The sequence below is a fragment of the Eublepharis macularius genome, chromosome 6 (genome assembly GCF_028583425.1).
Source record: "Eublepharis macularius isolate TG4126 chromosome 6, MPM_Emac_v1.0, whole genome shotgun sequence".
Classification (NCBI taxonomy): domain Eukaryota; kingdom Metazoa; phylum Chordata; class Lepidosauria; order Squamata; family Eublepharidae; genus Eublepharis; species Eublepharis macularius.
The window spans coordinates 70,446,653-70,469,991 of record NC_072795.1 but is presented as its reverse complement, the minus strand read 5'-3'; the positions used below and the strand labels follow the sequence as shown (position 1 = coordinate 70,469,991).

Below are 23,339 nucleotides of genomic sequence, written 5' to 3'. Positions count from 1 at the left end.
AAGGCTATGGGGTGGCTGCTGAGAAAGTATTTGCAAGGGTACCTCCACAAATGTACTTCTGCAAATGTGGGTTCCTGCAATACTGACTCTTCAAATTATTCAAAAGTATAGGCAGCCACGTATAGGTGGAGGTGATCCTTCAGGTACTTCGGACCCAGGCCATTTAGGGCTTTGTGTTCAGCCTGGAACAAACAGATTGGAGCCAATGTAGTTGGCACATGTTACATGCTTATTGTGGTATGCCTCAGTTAGCACTCATCATCAAAAGTAGCCTCAAAGTAATCCAACCTGGATGTTACTAATGCATATGCAACTGAAGTCAGATTCACTTTCTCTAGGAATGGCAAAAACTGATGATCCAGAAGGTCCCCAAATGGGGCGCTTACCCTTTCCATGAGACTACAACTATCTACAGCTGTTTGTACATCAATTCCAGGGCCAGTTTTGCCTTCAGTTTTGCATGACTTAAGTTTCAGTTTCTTCATCTGCATTCAGTCTTACTGGCTCCATACATAACTTAAGCACTTCTACTGCTTCCCTGAAATTAGATGGAGAGAGAGAGCTGACTGTCACCTGTATATTGTTGACAACTTCATATATCTCCAGATGATTTCTCCCAGCGGTTTTGTGTAGCTGTTTAATAGTGCAGCCTCCTGTTCATGTCTGCTGTTTACCAAGAAATCTAGTAGGCATAGTTCAGACAATCATACTTCAGCTCCTTAAGTAGCCAGATCTCAATAATATATGCCAGGTTACTTTTTCATCCAGAACTATATCCTGGACGATAGCCATTTTACTATTTACTGACTTGACATTCCCTTCTGCTAATTTCAGCCAATCTGGTTCTCTCAGCAATATCTGCCTCTGCCCAACACTCTGTGAATATTAAAAGTTGTCCCTGTTTCCATATGTCCCCCACCCCCGCAAAACCGTACCCCTCAAACAAACACATTTTATCCCAGGTAAGAGAAGTTAAAGAAAGACTGATGACATGAAAATATTCTTTATTCAGATCATCAGGTTTGTTATTTAAAAATGGTATCAGTTAAGCTTGGTACAGTCTACGTTTGCTGAACCTATATGGTTTTCCTTTTCATTATCTTTGGTTTCCCCCCTCTAATATTTATTCAGAAACCTTACATGCTCTGCATGCCAAATGGGATTGCTATTACCTATTTCCTTATTACTATTCTCTTTTCAAAATGTAGCTATTGTCCAGTCTTCAGATAAAATGAATTGATTTCTTTAAAAAGTTTTCTGGCTGGTTTCCTAATCCTTAATGTTATTAGAAATTATTTGGGCTCTCCACATTCGAAAACCTTCAAAAGAACTTCGAAGATTATTACCTAGGCACTGTTAACTTCCATTTCCTCACACTCATGTATTGACTTTTCCATGTGACTCAATTCATGTGACTCAAATCTTCCTTACTAAGAATCATGAATATATGTGCTATAAAAAACCCAAATAGTAGAAGCTTAGGTCAGCTCTGTTACTACAATAAAATTCAAAGCTGGTGGAAACGTATAGTTGGAATCCAATGATTCACATCCATACAGTTGGAACCAATGACTGCCCTTGGATAGAGAACGACTTTCTCTAAAGAAGAAATATTTTTTCTGAAGGAACTATACTAAGCAGGTCTACGCAGATGTAAGTCCAATTTTATTCAGTGGGGCTTAATCACAGGAAAGTGTTCTTAGGATTGCTGCCTGACAGAGGAAATTTTTCCCCATCGGCAAGAAGGCATCTGCATTTTCTGCCAAATTTATTAAAACAAAATCATGCTTTCTTTCTAAAAAGCTGCAGGTATTTTAAATCATGCAGATGGTGGTTGATGGCTCAGAAAATTATTACAGTACTTGGTCCTCAAATTCCCCAGGACATAGAAGTAGAAGACTTTCTGCCCTTTCCCAAAGCTTCCATCTTACAGTAATTTCTCATTGACTGTTTCCTAGGAGGTCATCAAAACACAGTTAGTGAAGTGGCAACAATATTACATCATTTTTTGCCTCTTGGCTTATATTAGGTCAGTGCCTAAAATAGGGGTTGGGGCTTCAGGATATATACTGCTGTCTGATACCTGACTGTGGCTTCCAAGTACTTCCTAAAACATCTTCTGCTCTAGAACTGAATGGAATACAAAAGAACAAATAAGAACAACCCATCAGTTTAACCATCTATTTTGTGACATTTTCACTACTAAAACCTTCTCAGAACAGCTAGATTTAAGTCCAGTAGAATCTTAAAGACCATCAACATTTCCAGTGTATAAGCTTTTGAGTGTCAGATACAAGTAGGAATGGGGATTCTTGAGTAGACATGGGCATGAACCGCATTACGAACTAAAAAAACCCACAAACCGCCTGATCATCTGTTCATGAACTGGCAGTTCGTGAGGGTCCATGGCCAACGAACCAGCATTCATTGGAAGCCCGGTTTGTTACGTTCGCTTGTGGTTCGTGAAGCCAGACAGTCGGATACCATCAACCAATTCCCTTGGAAACGGAACTAGGGGAATGCCGGAACTCTGTCTGCACTCCTTCTGTCACCCTGGAAACCCGAATTGAAGCCCAGCTTACCTTGATCAGCAGGTCTTTCTTCCAACCATGGAGCTGCAAATTGGTTACAATTGGTTACATGGGAGAAGACAACCGGGGGAGGGAGGGGGAGGGGGGCGTTCTGTAGCCACAGGCACTCCAATCTCATCCCTACAAACCCTGATAGGCAGTTCTGATGGCCAACCCCTTGTACACTGGGCCAACATCAACTGGTGGCTCTAACTGTATCGAATGGGAGTTTCCTGGGGGCCTTGGATTGGAGAGGGTATAACTCCAAGATCCCTATTGCAATCTTGACCAAACTTGGGTGCTGGCTGGAGGAGAGCCTGCTAAACACTCCCTGGGAATATGGGCTCTCTAAGTCCAATGGGGGCTGTTCTGATGCCCACAATCCACGAACCTCAAACTGGTTCGTCAGTGGGAAATGTTCGTTTTGGTTCATTAGTTTGGGTTCATAAGTGGCACTGAACCACGAACCACTAGTTCATTAATTTTTTTTGGTTCATGCCCATGTCTATTCTTGAGCCTTTATATCCCATTCAGAAGATGGAAGGGGTGTTGCACAGAAGGCACATCTCCACCCTAATTGCTGTAAGGAAGTCAGCACTTTGCTGTAATTGCATGTAGCATATCACAGCTGCATATGTAACAGGAGTGTACTATTTTCTTAGTATAATTTAAAAATGGCAAAATAACAACAACAAATAGTTCATTGATACTAGATCCTATAGGAGATATCAATGTCTTAAAATCTGTATATGCCTATAGCACAAATTTTCAAAGAAAAGCAACTTTCCAAGAAAACAATGTAAATTCATAAATTTGTGGAAGACTGAGTGATAATATTCTTTGTACTAGGTTCCAGTGTTATGGCAGCTTGCTTTCCATTTCTATATGTCCTATTCATAAACTTGCAGTGATTGGAAATCAACTGTAAAAAAACCCCAATAGTTTGCTGCCAAAATGTAAAAAGATATATACATAAAGTCACCAAATGGCACTATATAGTACCTAAAGTTCTTCGAAGCCCACTGTAAAAAATTACTCTTGCTATATTTGTGGCAAACAAAAAACTTCCTACTTGAAAAACTGACAGATTTAATATGAGTGAAATGTGTACATTTACTTATAAAAGTACTTACGAGATTACAAAAAAAATTAAATTAATTTTGAAGTTACATTGCTCTTTGATGTGATAGGGAAGCATGACACTTCCAAAACTATCCAAAACTGAGGACAAATTTAAAATAAATTATTTTAAGAATTATTTTTTTTTAAAATGAATAGTGTTTCAATTTTTTCAAATAAAAGACATTCCTGATGTTTACAAAGTATTATCTTAAAATAAATAGGATCTCAGTTTAGTAGGATCTATTAATTTCTGCTACTACCAATTTTGAAACAAAAGATGCCACCTTATGAGCCAGGGGCTCAGCATAGCCAAACAGAGCTGAGCAAGCAGAGGCGTAAAATCTTCTGTGGCTGTTGCTCATACCAGCTGCCAGAGCAGCTTGACTCCCCTCCCCTCCATTCAGAGTTGTGTGGGATAAGTTGGTCAGAGCTAAGCAGGAATTCTGGATGGGATTCACCCAAGTTTGCCAAGAGAGTCTCTTTCTTCCACTTGCTTTACACTGCCCTGGTTGGGGGTGGGGGCTTGATAGCTAAATGTTATTGATGAATCTGCATGCTGACCACTGCAAGGGAATGAAATTGATACACATCTTTTGGCACAGGTTTGATGCCCTGGCAAGACCAAGCAAGGCATGGTGAGGGCACCAAGTTAAGACTGGAGCAAGGTCATATCTGCCCAAATATGGCTATCCTTTTGGGAAGCTGTTTAGGGGGACAGCTTTATAACCATTACACTTAAATTGTTAGCAGTTCAGCTTAAAGTTTTCAAAAAACTAGCTTAACCCAACATGTTGTCTGACATATTTATTTCTGCCTGTGCAGTAGCAAACATTTAATCTCAGTTTATAATGCAGTCCTAAGCAGAGTCCTAAGCATGCTTCATGTATCACTACAAGTTTCTGCTATACTTTGAATCAGATAGATTTGTTATTAGTATTTGTGAAGGGCAGAGAGATGCAAAAAAGCTACACAAATTCCCACTCTTTTTAGTCACTGCCAAAGAACGTTTTTGTATGAAAAATTAATATTTCTGAAGAACTGGCTAGCAATTCATTTTGTTAAGTAAAGATCCAAAGTAAAGCCAAAAGCTGTGAATGTCCTTAGTGGCCTGTTAAATGTGATTTGTGGCTCATTTTACATAAGAGACAGAAAAGAAAGGGAGGGTAAAGGGATTTAAAGATAGCAAGTATGGTTCACAGGACAGGATTGGAAAAGCCTAGGTACATCATCCTCTCTGTTCACTCTGTGAAAAACGGGAACATTAAGGAACTACACTATACAGTCGTTGTTAAGATGAAGAATAAGATTATAAAGCATTCTGTATGCTAAAAATGAATAAATGTTTATGGAAATTAGAAGTTAAAGACTGAATCTTCTAGAACTATGATCCATGCATACAGTCCATGGTGGGCCATTTCAAAGCTCACTGTAGGTAACTACTTACAGACCACATGCAGGAAGAGTGCTGCCAGATCAGAACCCAGGTTGTTTTCTGCATAAGCTGTTACTTGGAATATTCCAGTGCTCTTATAGATGTGTCGGATGCCATCTTCTATGGGGCTGAAATTAGCATAGGACACAGCAGTACCATCTCCAAAATCTAGCTGAATATTTGTCCTCTGAAGATCACCCTGCAAGAGTGAACAACATTGAGGTTTAGGAATGTGACTGATAAGGGTGATTTATACAGTCAGTATAACCTTATTAGCATGAACGTGGCCGATTCTCAGCAGCTCTTCCTGAAATGCAATAAACTACAGTTGAATACATTGTGCATTCTTTCCTAAAAACAGAACAGGCCAGGACCAGGTGGGCTAGCTGAATGTCAGGGATTGCTTCACATGATTTGGGTTTGATTTACATTTTCCGTTCATGAAAGCTGATGAATCAATGAGAAGTGTTCGGATTTGGATCTATTACTCCAGTTCTCAAATGGAATCATAGGCCTAGCTTACACATGCAATAGAATAGATGACTGAATCTTCCTGACTTGGTGTAGCAGAAGGTTACATTATAAGTTATGGGTCTGAGAATGTCTTGGTAATGTTCCATCATGTTTTTAAAATTCTACAAGAAAAATAAAGATAGCATATCAGGAAAAGAAATTCTACTCCACCCTGTTCCCCGTGGCACTAATTTTCTAGTTTCAGCAAGTTTTGCATTTAGGGCAGCATTAAGAAATGCAACCTGAAATGGTACTGTGGATTCTATCATCTTGGGACTCAGTTACCTCTCTGCCACCTAATTCTTCCCCATGTATAAATCAGGTGTTAGTGAACCTAAGTAAAGCAAAATAAAACCATAGCAGACAGACAGTAGAATTTTGCTCTGTGAAGCTTCAGGAACAATTCCATGCTTCCAAAACCTCTTGATGATGAATCACTTCAACAATTTACTACCCAACAAGGAGACCATGTTTTTACCAACCCAATGCTCTAATACAGACATGCAGCCTCAGGAGGTGCAGTATCCTCTGCTTCCTAGATGAAAAGGCATCACTGAGGTGAATCATAGCTCTAGTATGAGGCAGGTCTCTTGTATTTAAGATTTTTATGAAAAATCATTCTCGAAGGGTTAGAGGTATGCGCCCAAAATCCTCTGTGGGGAGGAGATGCTTCCTATACTGAAAGCCTTCATGTATTTCCAGAGCAGGTGGAGAACCTGCTGGAAAGGAACATGCCTTCAGCTTCCTCTAGAAGTACTCTTGCCTCTCCCTGAAGTTATGGTTCCAACCTGGATTAAGGTGGGCCAAATCTCTGCTTCTTTCCTATTTATGCCTCTTCAAAAATAAGTAGGCTGTAGTAAAGTATACGATCTGAGTTTGATCCTGGAGGAAGCTGGGCTCAGGACAGGTAGCTGGCTCAAGGTTGACTCAGCCTTCCATCCTTCTGAGGTCAGTAAAATGAGTACCCATTTTCCTGGGGATAAAGTGTAGATGACTGGAGAAGGCAATGACAAACCTCCCCGTAACAAAAGTCTGCCAAGAAAACATCGTGATGCAACGTCCCCGCATGGGTCAGTAATGACTTGGTGCATGCACAGGGGAGTACCTTTACCTAGTAGAGTATATGTGCAGACTGTATGTTTTAAAATGGTGGGCAAATTTATATCATCCAATCTACAAAAAGGAAAAAAAATCAATCTTATGAGAAGAGAAACATGGGGAAAACATAGCACAGGAAGACCCAGTGGAAACTACAGGCTGAAGTCCGAAGGTCCCAGATGTTGCTGAGTCTAGTGTGGCAAAACAGAACCTTAATGTGTCTGTTGCCCCTCTCCAAAGCTGGGCAAGAATGAGGCGGTGTGGCTGGTAGGTATCCACACCAAGACACCAGCAGTTGTAATCCCCTCATCCTCTTGCAAGAGGTGAGAATCTCATTAGATGACACTCAGAAAATGTGCATAGTGTGCAGCACTCTAAGGCAGGTGAACAAGGGCCAAGGAAGAAAATCCTGCTTCCCCATTGGAACAACCATGGCTGAAGAACAGAGAAAAAAATCAGGCCCTAAGAGTTGACAAGTTGGAGCCAGACAAGATCAGTGCAAGCATGTTGGGTATGAGTGTGCAGCCCTGACCCTGACATGTGCAGGAATGAATGTGTGTGTGAAGAAGTGCAGAGACAGCCATATTGGTAGTATGAAGAAAACAGCAGATTTGCAATTTGGCTTCCTGGCTTACTCCAGATACATTAAAATAGGTGTTATAAACCAACCATATATGCTACCCCCTGAACACAATGGATTAATGACACCTGGCAAGTTCCATGCAGCAGTCACACCAATCAGCGTATTTTAAATACGACACCTACAAGCAGATTTTTACACTTAACAGATTGTGTTTAAAACAATTTAGCTTCATTGGCTTCAAAGCACTCACTAAAGATAAACTGAATTGTTAATTTAGCTGTAAGGATTGGGCTCTCCATATATAACTTATATTGACTTCCTTTATACAAGATTATTGCTCATTTAAAATTTTGTTTACAAGCCCTTAAAAGATACAGACTTTATTACAAAATTCTAAAAGGCACTTACAGGTAACTTGATTCCCACCTGAATCCCCAGAAGACTGTGTTATCCTCGAGATAGAAATGTTGTATGCTGTAACAATAGGTAAACCTGGGCACAAAATTTGACACTCTGTAATGACAGGACTGGCATGGATAATACACACTCTGTTATGTGTGCTGAAGAGTGGATGTGAGGGCAAGGCCAAGCCTCACCTGCTTGCTAAACCAGCTCTCTTTCCTCATTTCAGATGTCATCAGCTGTCCAAGTGGGAGCACAATATTTTAATAGGGTTATTATAACATACACTCTAAAAAGCATAGGGTAAGATCCTGCAATCAGTTCCTGAGTTTTATCTTGACTACTTAATCCCAGTATATGTACAGTAGACTTTATGACCGGACATAATATTTGAACATTATGGCATTCAACATGGGCAGTGGGTAGCATCAGAAGCAGGGCAGTCATGCCAAATAAAAGGGAAGATAAGGTGAGTTGTTGCCATTGTGCTGTGCCCACCATGCACAGATGAGCACCACTGTCTTAAAAGCTAGAGGTGAAAATGGTATACAAAAGTTTACAGAACAGCAAGATACATTCAATGCAAAGTGTTCCACGTAGACACTGTAACTTCATAAATCTGTAAAGAACTATGCGATACATTCATAACACTGCACTCCAATGTGATGCCAGTTTATCACCCATTCTGGGATCTGTCTTATTCATAAAGCTACAGTGATATCCTAATCAATCTACAAAAAAGAGTACAAACCAATCATTAAGAAGTACAAGATGTTATAATCTGTTGCAAAGAGATAAAGGACATACATAAAGTCAGCGAATGTTTTCTGTAGCCCACGCCAAAAAAATTACCCCATCTTCATTTGTCATGAAGGAGAACTTTCCCACTTTAAAAATGAACATGTTTTAATATAAACTGAAATAACAAGCACATATATGTCTAAAATGATATCAAAAGTAGTTCAGGTATGCTGAGTGAACACAGAGGAAAGATGCACTCTTGCTCTCAGCTTGTCCCTTCCATATGTTCATCATGAGCAAATAGTCGCCGGGGAGAAATGTTTAGCAGATTCTGGTACCCCCTTGCAATTGCCTAACATATGACAGGCACTGTGGGCCAAACTAAACATGATGGCACTCTCACGGCTGCCACAAGGACACCTGCCATTTTAAAGGGATTTTTTAAATGCCTTGAGGGCCTGATCCTGTAGTGCAGAGCTTCCCCCCTCCATGTATTTTCAACCACCAAACCAGCCATGCGGGGTGTTTCAGTGATTGAAAAGATACAGGGGGGGGGGGAAGCCTCCACACAACAGGCCCAATTTAGCCCTCACAGCATTTAAAAATCACTTTAAAATGGCAACATCATCCTCATAGTGTCCACAAGGATGCCATCAGTTTTAGTTTGGCCCTGTGACGGTGCTGCCCTAAGGTGCCTACTAAAACAAGTGCATCAATCACTTAAAAGTGGATAACGGAGCTTCTCCCCACAGTTAAATTCTACATCAGCCACTGCCCTACAGAACAGTATGTGTGAAGTTTTCTCTGCCTAGGGACACAAACTGCAGATATTTATTTATTTATGTCATTTATAGTCCGCCTTTCTCACTGAGACTCAAGGCGGATTACAAAGTGCAAGATTAGTACAGTCAATATCAAGGACATTTCCATAAACAATCCAATACTGAGTTGAAAAAAATGCTGAAACGGCGTAAGCAATTCTAGGCCTGACATTAGACAACATATTACTACCCAGTAGAATCATACTTGAAGCATACTTGAAGATATCAAGGCAAAATTAGTAAGCTAGCAAGCCTCATAATGATGTAATTTCAGACACATAACATGAAACCAAGAGAAGTTGTAGTCTTCTCCTCCAGCTGTTGTTTAATTGTTTTAGAGTCAAGATCAAACAATACAAACAAAAACAAAAATCACAGGAGGGAAATTCTTCCATTCTTCATTCAGTCACAACTTCTATCCCTCCCCTAAGGACTTCGGATACAGTAAAAAGAAATTGACATGGGATTTGGTCCATTGGTAGTGGCCTTAGTCCTGAGAGCTGCGATTAAAGAGTGAAACGATGTCTTGTATCGTGAAAATTTTAAGCAATAATGAACTATTCAGTATTGTTGAATTTTGTGACAACTCTGGTTTGGCTAGAAATATCAAGTTTCTTTTCTGCTTATTGAGACAAAACTGTGATCATCCCTTTCCTCAAGTATATTTACAAAATTCAATAGAAATACTGTCATTAAAATTAGTGCCTGCTTTTGTTAATTGTGCATAAATTGTTTATAAATTGGGTATAAATCATACATAAATGGAACAAAAAATGTGAATTAATTATGGCTTGGATCCAGAGATACGGAAGTGGAAACACAAAGGCACTCAACTCACTGCAGTTCTGCTTGCACAAGACCTTGTGCAACACCTAACACTTACCTCCCTATATATTATAGTGCCCAGGCATTGGCTGCACCAGATCTTGGACATGCACAAGTTCATGTGGGGATACAATACATTTGAGTTAGTGCAAGCAGCTATCAATCTTTTTTTCTTGTGATTCCAGCTGCGCAAGAGCTCTAGTGCAAGTGGAAACTTTGCAGTGAAACCAGCCGGATGTGAAAGAAACACCAAAAAATGGGACATCTGATAAATAAATTAGGCAGGATGAAAATGGTCTTCCTGACCCAGCATGAAAACTTACTTGTATATCCTTATGTTCTGAGCATAATTTCCTATCCAGTCCCTCCACTGTTGATTCTTCAAAGAGGAAAATAATTGAGTTCTCATATCTAAACTGCAGTAGATCCTATTTCCACACTCTTACTAACATGCTCTACATTGCAGTGATCTGCTAATCCCTTGCTCTGAACTGTATTTCCAGTATATAAAATAGCAAAAGGTTTCATCCACGACACATGCAATGTCAGCTATCCCCAAGTTTATGAATATAAATTAAAGTTGAAATGAAGTGGAGGCATTTCAAATGGATAACAATCACTGCTCTCTGGATATTTTTTATAGCACTAGTCCTATAAAATATCAAATGGAAATGTGATAATGGTGTGCTGTAAAGCTCACAAGTCTGTAAACTGAGTGTGGTTGACAATAGATGAGTATAGGGTAAGTAAGTTACTTGTAAGGCACCTTGGAAAGGCACGTAAATGGTGACCTGTAAAAAATGTCTAGGGGATTTCCAAGGAATCTACAATGGAAAAGTCAAATTAGTACCTTAGATTAACAGGCATTTTATTTAAAGACTACTTTTTATATAATCTAGAAGAATAGACAAAATTATACATACTAAACAAAGAGTTTAAAAGGAAATTATACAACTTACAATGCAGTCCTATGCTCAGTTATTCCAGACTAAACCTATTGACTTCAGTGGACTCACACTAGAGTAACTCTGCATAGGATAGCTCTGGTATAAATCTAAGAGGATGAAAAACAAGGGTGATTCAGATCTAATTAGAGAATCTTCTGTATTCAATTCAACCTTTTAAGAAGTCCCAAGAATGGGGGGGAAACCATAGTATTTGGAGGATCATTTAAGCACAGAGTCTATGACTCTATTCTGCTGTATTGATTATATGCATTTCAATGGAACAGTCTGCATCGCCTCTCTGATATTTGTGTGCATTGGTTTAGTCTCATGAGGTTGAGTCCCTGCTGAGTTATTCTGTTTGTCAGTTAGAATTTTAGACTGCATAAATCTCTTGTCCTGAAACAAGTTATTCTATCTTGTCCAGAAACAAGTTATTCCCATCTCTGTATCTCTTTGTTAATAAATTTTGGTTGTTTTGAACATACCTCTCTGCTATGTAAACCTAACCCAAATGAGTACTCTGTTCCTGACTTGCAAGAGAAGGGAACATCACATGCAACTCCTAACTTGTTGGTGCTAACCTTAATATGCCATGGCCCTCCCAACTCACCGAGGCCCTGGTTTGTGGGCCGTAGGGGTAGATGGCATGGTGAAGGCTTCTGTTGAGGCACTCAGACCTGGGTGCTTCCCTGAGGCTTTGTGTGGCTGCGTGACAGCCAGTAGATTTCAAACAGCATAGCCAGCCAATCAGGGCTGGCGAGGCTGGGGGCAGACCTAGCCGGAAGTTCTGAGCAGCACAGACTTCTCTTTGGTCCACCAGACAGTGGAAAAAGTTTAGTTTTCTGCAGCTGGTTGCTGGGTGCAGCAGCGGAAGCAGCAGAGCAGCAAGAGGCCAAAACGGCGATGGAGTACTGTGGTGACAAAGGTCAAATCCATATTACTCATTCTAAGTTGCATGTTCCCCGCATTCCCCACGCAATCCCGAGTGCCGGTCACATTACCTCATTAAACAGATGCATTTCATTCACATTTCTCCCGAATATGTGGTCACAGGCTTTCAACGGGAGTTTCACGGTGGCCGTGAATGGGCCAATGCGCAATTTACATGGTTTTTTAAAAAACCACCCCCCTTCCTGTTCCTCCGGCCGTTCTGAGAGTTCCTATTGGCTGATTCAACTTGCAAGTGCCCTGTAGTCTGCAAAAGACTGTTTTTGACTTCATAGCATTGGATTTATTGATTATGCTGTTTCTGAATCAAATCTGGTAGTTTGAAAAATCATTTTGGGGTGAATCCATCCTCAGAACGGACTCGCGAAACTTCCTTTTTACCTGTTTTTTATTTTTTTAATTTTATATTACTGTAATATTGAAATTACGAAATATCGAAATAATGACACTCCAAGGAAGTGAAACTTCAGTAAAATTCAGGCACTGCATATGTAGTCTGCATAGGAAATGCCCACGAAAGCTTCCCACATGCTTCCAAATTTCCAAAAAAGAAATGGGAGAGAGCCGTCAGTGCTGTCAGTGGGGGGAAGAGAGGCATCATTATCTTCAATGATGTTTATTTATAAGGCAAGATCGAAATAATGGAAAAGTGCGCTCAAAAATTTTTTTAAAAATGGGCGGGAAAAAAGGTCCCGCCCAAAAAAGCGGTTTTCGAGTGGCCGTGTGACTGGAGGGACTTGCAAGAAAGATGGATTGGAAGCAGGAATGTGAACGAAGAGGAAAAAATCGTGGATTGAAGGCAAACGGAATCCGATAAACATGTGGGTAATGGGTGAATGTGGATTTGACCAAAGTGCAACAATCCATCCCTCTCTACTTGCCCATGCGGCAGCGAGTTGTGGTGGCAGATAGCAAGCTGCCTAGAAGCTTATGGGTGGTGGTGGAGCATGAATGCCATCTCCATATCTCTTTGCTAATAAATTTTGGTTGTTTTGAACATACCTCTCTGCTGGTCAACGGTGTGCCCTATCAGGTAAGGTCCTTCAGCAATGTGTGGCTTGCAGGCACACGGAGGAGGCGTCCTCAGAGCTGCTTCTCCCTCAAGGTAGGTGGTCATAGTGGCCTGCTTCCTACTCGCTCATCCTCCCCTTTTTCTCCTCCTCCCATCTAAGAGGCAGAGCAGGACCCAGGCCTGCCACACTCAGGCATGCATGTGGTGGAGAGCTTTAAGGCTATGCCACCAACAAGAGCAATGGGCACATGAGGGCAGCCAGTTCCAGCTCTTGGCAAGGAAAGGGTTAAAAGGTCCCCCCCTCCTCCTCCCCTTGTTATTCTTCCCTTTCAAGTTACATTTTCAGCAATTTCTCTCAGTAAAACAAAAAAGTGAATTATTTAGAAAGTATCATGACATTCAAAGAGCATACATTTCTGCTTCGAACTTTAACTTCTAAAATAATTTTTAAAAACCTATCTTATTCCCATAAACAGGCACAAAGGCCATCTGATTGATACACCACAAAGAAAAACACGATCATAAATAAAAGTGGTATGAAATTGTTTATACTATTGTATAAACAATCAACATTTCCTCCATCATGTCTATCAATTCCTCAGTTTTCTGCTCAAGATAATGCCCCTGCAATTTATCTTACCTGCCTCATATGCATTATTCTATATGGGTAGAAATTCTCCTCAAGCTCTTTAATGAATTGCTATTAGCTTCCTAGTTTTTTTAGTCTTTCCTGAATGCCCATGGACAAGCATGTTTACAATCATATGAAATCAGAACAGATGAGGTAAAAGAGAAGCTGCTTGGTACATGAGTGGGAGGGAACACGATCTTTTGCTAAGTTGTGAGGTCCTGATGGCTTAAAGCATAACTTTATTGTCCGGCACTGCCCTTTCCACTGGACTCAGCCCAAGCCCTCCCCTCCCCAGTGCAGCTGAACCATTTCGAGTTGTTATATGGGCAGTGGCCCCATGGAATCCTCCAACTGATGGAGGAAGGCTGGAACCCGCCCAAGGAGGCAGAACCCCGTCTGGTTCCAGAATATGTACAAGACTTGTGGGCTAGGCTGGAAGGAGCCCGGGAAGAGGCCAGACGGAACCTGGAGGTTGCTCAGCAGGCCCAGAAGGCCAGCTATGACCAGGGGGCCAAGAAGCACACCCTCCAGGCCGGAGACCGTGTACTGGTTTTAGGCCCAGTCTCCTATGATGTGCAGTGTGGCCCTCACCCATTCCAGCAGAAGCGCCTACACGTGAATGACCTTAAAGAATGGAAGGATCAACAGGGCATACCCTGCAACCTAGCAGAGGATCCCTTGGATCTCCCCATAGGGGAACTTCCCGGTGCACCGATGTGGGGGACCCCAAGGACCCAATACTCAATGCTGGCCTCTCTACCAATAAACAAGCTGAAGTACAGGCCCTTCTCTAACAGAACCCCCAGGTGTTCTCACGGCAACCTCACCGTGCTATGCTCATAACCCATGCTATCGACACCCTCACAAGCCAGGTAGCCCATACCCCATGGAGGCCACTTCCCTGCAAGTGCTTGGACGTGGTGAACAAGGAAGTAGCCGAAATGCTCCAACTTGGGGTCATAAAACCCTCCCACAGCGCATGGCGGAGCCCGATCATCCTCATCCCTAAACCAGATGGGAGTGTACAGTTTTGCGTGGACTACCGCCAAGTCAAAACATTAGCTAAATTTGATGCCTACCCTATGCCAAGGGTGGACCTCCTGATAGACCAGCTTGGCACGGCTCAGTACCTGTCCACACAAAAGGGTAGAAGCAAGTACCCATGGAGCCAACCAACTGGGGAAAGACAGCCTTCCCCCCCCCCAGGGCTCTTTCAATTTACAGTTATGCCATTTGGCTTGCACGGGGTGGCCACAACCTTCCAGAGATTAGTCAACAGGGTCTGGCACATTGTCAGGGCTTTGCCAGTGCTTATATTGATGATATTGTTATCTTCAGCCCTGATTGGCTGACACACTCACATCATCTCAAACAGGTATTGCGGGAGCTGGCAGAGGCTGGGTTGCAAGCCAATCCACAGAAAAGCAAAATTGGCTTCCGAGAACTCACCTACCTGGGGTATATCATGGGCTGGGGACAACTGCGACCAGTGACGGACAAGGTGACAACCTTAGAACAAAGCCCCCTGCCACAACCAAAACAAAAATGTGACGCTTCCTCACCTTGGTGGGCTACTATGGCAAGTTTGTGCCACTCTTCGCCAGCCAAGCCAGTCCCCTCTCAGATTGCCTACGCAAAGATCAACTAAAAACCATCCACTGGACTGCGCAATGACATCACTTCCCAGAAATGACATAATCACGTGGGCCTGGGAGTGCACATGCACTTTGCACACATGTGACAGGCACCAAAGCAGGTAGGTACCAGGGCCCCACCAGGAGGACAGGAGGACCTGGTAAGCCTAATTCAACTAGAGTCTTTCCGGGGAGAGTCTGCCAGAGGGAGGGAAAGAGAAAGCTTGAGACAGGGGGACAGATAAAGTCAGGTTGGCTGGTAGGAAGGAAGGAGATAAAGAATCAGGAGAGGGGGAGAGGAGCTGCTAGGAGAAGGAAAAAGGAAACAATGTGTGAAGGGATACAGGAAATAGTAAGTTATACCTCATAAGCCCTTGCAGGTTCCCCACTATGTAACAGGGTCTGGCTCAGCTGGCACACATAACTTGGTCAGAGTTTTCCCAGGGAGAGGTTGCTACAACAAGGGAAGGAAGGAAAGCTAAAGATAGACATGCAAATATAAGTAGGTAGGCTGGTGCATGATAAGGAAAGAAGGAAGCAGAAAAGGGGAAGAGGCGGGCTGGGGGTGCCAAGGAAGGGAAAGAGGAAACAGTGGGTGAGTAGAAAATGAGATGCCCCCTGAAATCTTTGTCAGTCTCCACTTATATATTTATATCATAGAGTAATTGATTTTCTCTATTAAAAAAATCTTCACTTCCTCAAAGCAAGCATACTCAGCTTAAAGGTTTTTAGGAGATCCAGTTATAATGTGAAAATTTTACAGGATTCAAAAATGCAAATATTATTAATAAATACTGAAATACCGTACAATTTTAGCTCAGAGTCTTTCCCTCCATAATGTGTAATACTTAGTGTATACTGAATACACAGAAATGAGAGGCAGGAAGGAGAAGAAAAGAGATAGTGTTATCCAATGGGGGTGAAAATCCTACCTCTTCCATGAGGATTATAAAGGTAGTGTTGTATCCTTGCTCTGCTACCAGCTTTCCATTAGATGTGAGTATATGCAGACCCCGGGGAGCTTTGCCTGGGCACTGTTCAGGTTTGGCTGCATACCTTTCCCTCAGTCCATCCGTGCAGTTGTTAGAAACGATCCGCCGATACCTGTGGGATTTTACAGTTTGTGTTGCATTGAGTTGTTTATATAAAATTTCATCTGTGTTTGAAGTATAAGACTAGAGTCTGACAGAATACATACACTACTTGCTAAAAGGAAGTTTAATGAAATCTAAAGCTAATTCATTGCACATAGCAGACAATATTAAATTTATTTCAATTTTTTTTCTGAACTCAGGAAAGACTGACTTCTTACTAATCTAGAGAGCTTTACCAAAGTAAAAGTTAAAACAGGAAAGACCATTAAGCTCTCATTGCTAGCTTCAATACTTTTGTTAGTTTCCCGTTTCTCTTACTGTTTTATTATCGGCAGCATTTGTTCATAAAAAATATGTTTGCTTTAAGTTATGTCCAAAAAAAGTGTGTCCTCACTAGAGATGGGCACGATCCGCATTACGATCCAAAAAACCCCACGATAATGGCGATCGCGTGATCGTGACTCAGCAGATTGTGATCGGCCATGGCCAACGATCCAGGGATCGGGAGGGGGCTGGATCAGGGCTGGATTGGGGCTGGATCATGCTCGGATTGGGAAGCCAGACACTCAGGCGCCAGCAATCTATTCCCGGGACAACAGAGACAGGGGAATGCCTGAGCTGTGTTTCCCCTCCTTCTGTCTCCCTGGAAACCCAAATGGAAGCCCAGCCTTCCTTGATCAGCAGGACTTCCTTCCAACCACAGAGCAGCAAAGCAGTCACCAGCTGGGAGAAGACACCCAGGGGAGGGAGGGGGAAGGGGGTGTTCTGTAGTCATGGGCACTCCAATCTCATCCCTGCAAACCCTGATAGGCAGCTCTGACGGCCAAACAAAGATGGCCAAACACAAACACAGATGCCACCAGCATCACCCACCATTCTTTTCTCGCCAGCGCGCTCCTTTTTGGCCTGGCGGGCGGGCACATGGGGGGTGCCGCTGGCGAGCGGCCAGACCCCCTGCCCCCTGAGGGGAGGCGGTTCGTCGCCATCTCCCCGGGCCCGTTGGGCCCAGTGGCCACCACCAACACCCACCTTCCCACATAGCTGGAAATAGCAGCGCGCCCCGCTTTGGCCTCCACGATCCACGGATCGGGAACGGGAGATGACCGGTGTGGATCGTTTAGTTGGGATCATCACTGGCGCCAATCCACGATCAGCTGGATCGGCAATTTTTTTTGGATCGTGCCCATCTCTAGTCCTCACACACACCTAGAAAATCCTTAGAAAATATTATTTCCCCATAACTCTGTCTTGCTAATTCTAGCAATTGCTGAGGCAGTTAATCTCAGAATCATTTTGGTTCTACTTAAGGCCGTCAAAATCCCTTTTTCTTAAATTGCTAACTTTGGCTATAAAAATACCTGCATACAAATATTTTCCCCTATAAATTCATTAATGTTGCCCCACAAACTTGAGACAAAACTTATTGAATAGCTTATTTTCCCAACTATTAATCCCATATCATATTAGCATTAAATGCTAAAATGGGATATTGGGATGGAGTGGGAGAGCGAACAAAAAGAGTCAATTGTTATTTTCTCTAAAATGCAGACATTTACTTAGACATAGTGCCTAAACTAAAAACTGTATCCTGAGACACTGTCATTTTACTACAAAGTGCATTGCTGAATTTTTATCAAACTGTTGAATTTTAGATATTTACACCTAATACGCTTTTCTTCACGCACTAGGATTTTCATTTTCTTTCAGATTTACAGTTTGATATTTGGGTGTCTGCAGTTTGCTGAGTGATGATGGGTTGAAATCAATCACTTCTTTTCACTAAGTGTGGGATATGATAGAATAGATCTCTCAAGCACCTCTTTTCCACCAAGAGGATATAGAATTTATCCAACTGGCTAAGGTCCTACATTAGTAGATAGGGTTGCAAATCTCTAGGTAGGGGCAGGAAATTCCTCAGAATTATAACTGATATCCAGACTAGAGATGGGCATGGACAAAAAAAAACCCCTGAACATGATGTTCATTTTTTGTTGCTATCCACGAACAGGGACTCATGAACAACCACGAACATGGCTCTGTTCATGAACAAGTTCATGGTTGGCTGTTCGTGGGGGCCAGCAGGCTCTCCTCCAGCCATCTTCCAAGTTTGGTCAAGATCCCTACTGCACCACTCCCAGAAACCTGACCTGAGCAGGCACCAGGAAAGGTACCAATAATAAATAATAGCTTGGCCCCAGAGCCTGGCAGCAGCCCTGGAACTTGAAGGGGTAGATCCCTATCCCACCACACACAAAGAAAATTCAAGCTCCAATGCACTCTATCAAAATGCCAACAGCAACTGTCTCTCTCCCTCTTCACTGTCTGCAAAGTCAGAGCTGGGAGCTCTCCTCACCCCTGGTCTTTGCTCCCTTGTAACAAATTTGGAGCTCCACACTTGAAAGGAAGACCTGCCTATCAAACTAAGTTGGGCTTAGATCGGGGTTTCCAGGGCAACAGCAGGAGTTCAGACAGAGTTCAGACAATCCCTACCTAAGTGGCCAAGGGAATTGATTGCAGGTGCCAGACTGTCTGGCTTGACGAACAGCAAGACGAACAGCAAAGAACGAGGCTTGCAATGACCACCTGTTCATTTAGAATGGGGCCTCACAAACAGCTTGTTCACAAACAGCAGATTGGGCTGTTCGTGAGGTTTTTTTGTTCGTATTGCTGTTTGGGCCCATCTCTAATCCAGACTACAGATATCAATTTCTGTGGAAAAAAATTACTGCTTTGGAGTATGGAGTCTATGCCATTATGCCCTGGCCCAAACCCCACCATCCCCAGATTCCACTCCCTTATCTCTAAGAATTTCCTAGAGTTGGCAATTCTGTAAGACTCTAAAAAGAATTCAGTTCTCTAGCATCATTTCACTACCCCCCCAAAAAAGGGGGGGAGAGATACATTCACCACCAGAAGCTTGTAGAGAGTTATCAGTTTGCTTCATCTTGAAACTATACAATATCTTCAAAGACTCATCTTTAAATTAAAAACAAACAAACAAACCCAGCATTGCTTGGCCACATTCCTTGTTTCCTGGTTAGCATAGACAAAGTTATGCTTTGTACATAAAAAGAATGACCACAGTAAAAAAAAAATCATTAGAAATAGTTTACTTATAATTAAAGCCATTCATTATAGAAAAGGGAAAAAAAACGGTAGCCAAAAATTATTTAACTACAAGGTAAAGAAAAAAATTAAAAAGCTGGTAAATGCAATCCTCTTTTCCTAAGCCTGAAATATTTTCCTGTGATTTTTAATTAAGAAAAAGGAGAAATAATCTTAATTACCAAATTAATTCCACTTTTTTCTACTGGTTCTGACCAGGCCATCTAATGAAGCCACTTTCTCTTCAGCTAGGTCCAGTCTCTCTTCTTATTCTGCAATCAGATTAACAGCCAAAACAAGCCCAAAACAAAAAAAGCACAAGCTGACCTTTCATCCCCCTCCTCAAAATCTCTGAGTTCATGATCCTGGAATGTTATCCCTATTGAATGCATTCTTTCCACCCCTTTGGGATGCATCAGATTTCTGTGAGTCTCTTGCATTGCCCGCTGGCTATTTGGCATTAACACCAACTATTGTTCTTGTAGCCAGGTAAGCTGAAGCCTAACTAGATAAACTGGATCTGAAGTAGGGTTGCCAGGGACATGGAGTTCCTCATCAGGGGATCCTCAAGTCTCTGTAGTCTCCCGGCGGGGGATTGGGAGCTGGTACTTACCCTGACTTCCTTTCTCTGTGCGTGCATGCAGCGTGCGCACACTCCTAGCTAACATGATGGCGTCACTTCCGTGAGTGATGTCATCATGCGGGGTCAAAGGGTGCCCCACATCAAAGGGGGCCCTTGTTGCTGCCACCGGCTCTTGATGCAAGCACGGCCACTTGCTTTTGCCACCACTACCGCTTGCCACCACCATGACCGTGACCCAGTCTCAGCCCAGGTGCACAGGGGCTGCGGCGACAAGAGGCAGCAGCGGCGAGAGGTAGCAGCAGTGGCAGCGAGAGCCAGTGGTGGCAGTGGTGGTGAGAGCAGCCTGCTCTTGCTGCTGACACCGCTAACTCTTGCTGCAAGTGCAGCTGCTCGCTTTTGCTGCCACCGCCACTTGCCACAACCATGACCCACTCTCATTTGGCGCACAGGGGCCGTGGTGGGGAGAGGAAACAGTGGTGAGAGGTGGTGGTGGTGGCAGCAAGAGCCAGTGGCAGCAGTGGCAGCAAGAGCAGCCTGGTCTTGCTGCTGCCGCCGCCCGCTCTCATGGTGCAGGAGTGTGCTCCTTGCCTGGGGGCACACCACACCACCTGGGGAGGGGGCACCCCAGGCTGTGCCCCCCCTGCCAGCCAGGTAAGTGGGCACAGGGGGGAAGGGTGGGATCTGAGGATCCCCCACCCCTGGAGGGGGAATGGCAACCTTAATCTGAAGCTGGGGAGGCCATACGAAAGTAAGCCTTTGAGCATTAGCAGAACACACATTAAACACTTCTTTTTAAAAGCTGCAATTTTTACACAAGTGTCATTTTGACACAAGAAATCTTGTTCTTGTTTCTTGTGTCAAAATGACACTTGTGCAAGATTGCCCTAGAGGGAAAAGGCTCCTTCTTTCAGGGCAATGCAGAAAGGAATTTGTAGGATGTATTCCAATGGGACTGTGTTAGTTACACAGTTGAGCCTTTTTACACCTCCTTAAGCAGCCTTTCCTTATTATTTAAAAAGGCATTTTCACATCTATGTATTAGATTTTCTATTACATATATTCATATGGACATTTCTTATTCTGAAAGGTTATTTTGCAAAGAAATAGAGGTGAAAAATAAAAAAACAGCTTATATGTATGGATCTCCATAGAAATTCTATATCAGAAGACTTTGTATGTTCTGAATGAAACCAACTGGAAACCACTTCTGCTGATATAAGATTCTGTCGTAAGAATGTCTTTAATCAGAAATTATCTCCTGGAGTTCAGTGTTATTATGGCATATATAAGGTTACCCGGTGAGACATCCAAGGATGAAAAGCCATTCTCTACAAGCATATCACCGGCTTATGTGACCAAGTGGGTTAGAGAGGGAACACCCTTTAGTGATTAGCATTATCAATCAAACCCCTTATCTACTGGAAGGGGGGAAATGAGACTTTGCGCCTGTCAGTACAATTTGATGTACAGGCTAGGATAAATTAAGTCAGTAGTAACATTGACCAAGTTGAAGCCACAGTGGGATTGCCAACAATATTGGTAGAATAATACAATGCCTGTTAGCAGCACCTTACAGTAAAAATCTAGGGGAATATTTTGTTGGTGTAGATCAGCAATTCTATAAAGACTTGTTTAATGCGTACACTTGCAGTGCAATCCTAAGAGAGTTACTCCAATCTAAGCCAATTTATTTTAATGGGTTTAGACTGGCATAACTCTTCTTAGGATTGCATTTTTGGTGTTCCATGTCTTCATTCTGGGTTTGGATTCAAAATAAAGGTGGATTTCACTGAGGAGTGGTTCGGAAAGCACTACAGAACAAAACAAACAAACAGGATATGGAGGGGGGCAACATTTTCATTCATTTTTTTATCATAATTTTTTTAGAAGAGAAAAGGAAATGAAGATAACAATTGAGAATTCATAGAACCTTGTACAAAGTACTGAAAGATACATCTAAAAGAGTATGTATAATATATAATAATAAATTGAACTACATAAAAGCTCACATATTCTGTTACTTACAATCAGGGCTTTTTTTCAGCTGGAACGCAGTGGAACGGAGTTCCGGCACCTCTTGAAAATGGTCACATGGCTGGTGGCCCCACCCCCTGATTGCCAGACAGAGGGGAGTTTAGATTGCGGCATGGAGGGCAACCTAAACTCCCCTCTGTCTGGAGATCAGGGGGCGGGGCCACCGGCCATGTGACCATTTTTGCCGAGGGCGATTTAAACTTAAAATAACTCCCCTCTTGTTCCAGCTGACCCAAAGTGACGTCATTGTGCGGTCCTGAGCTCCACCACTGAGCTCCACCTTCTCTTTTCCCAGAAAAAAAGTCCTGCTTACAATTAATGTGGTTTATATATCAGGTTAAAGAAACTTACCTTTTTTCTTTTTTCTAAATATTATTTTTGCATATTTGTTCTTATTTCCTTATACATATTATAGGTTAATCTACTAACTTTAGAATGAACAACTGATACTAAAATAGGCTAACAGTTAAGCTAAATAGTGAAAATAATACCAAATATTGTGTGATAGAATATCATGTATCAAATATATTTAGAAGTATCTTAGCTTATTCTTTTCTCCTTTTCCGTTTATTTTTTAAAAGTATTTTATATATTTTGATTTTCATCCATTTTTAGATAGCAATGACATCCTCTTAGACAAAAACATTTAAAAAAGAAATCCCATTCCCCAACCAAAGAGTTCCAGAATAAAGAAGTTTTTTTATCAATAAGTGTTTTTGTATTTAAGATTAAGTTTTTGTGCACTCTGTATTCTAAGAATTCTTGCAGTGATAAGTCGCAAAATCTTCTTGACCTTATTAACTTTTCCCTCCCCCCTTCTTTCTTTTTGTATCCCTTTATTTACTTTGATAAAATAAAATAAAATATATATTTTAAAAAGTGTTTTCGTATTTGAAGATCTCTGAATCTGAAAACCATGGAGAATGAAACATTGGAATTACAATGAGGGTTTCTTCTCATCAGTGGATTGAAAGGTATTGTTGTATGGGTTGTGCCTCCTCCATAAGCAGGGCATGTGCAAACTTTTTGCAAAGGTTTCCGCTGTCCTGAGGAGGTGCTCGACTTCAGTTCATAAATGAAGGATTATTTCTTCCTGGAGACCAGTAACTGGAGATTAGGCTGATTATAGACTAGAGAAACCTCAGACAGACTCCGTGTAAACCTAAGGAGTTCCTCTCCAATTCCTCCTCCACTACCTAAGGTAGGGAAGGATACCTTCCAATCCACTGATGAGAAGAAACCCT

General features: G+C 42.1%; 1 protein-coding gene across 1 annotated transcript in view; it reads right to left on the bottom strand.

The window, feature by feature from the left end:
• The window catches only part of SORCS3 (sortilin related VPS10 domain containing receptor 3), an 818,830-nt gene that overhangs the window by 83,287 nt on the left and 712,204 nt on the right, over window positions 1-23,339 (bottom strand). The window contains exons 18-19 of the mRNA XM_054984254.1: window positions 16,212-16,383; window positions 5,137-5,323 (exon numbers count right to left, since the gene is read on the bottom strand). Of these exons, the coding sequence (XP_054840229.1) occupies window positions 5,137-5,323; window positions 16,212-16,383 (359 nt within the window). The remainder of the gene's footprint in view (window positions 1-5,136; window positions 5,324-16,211; window positions 16,384-23,339) is intronic.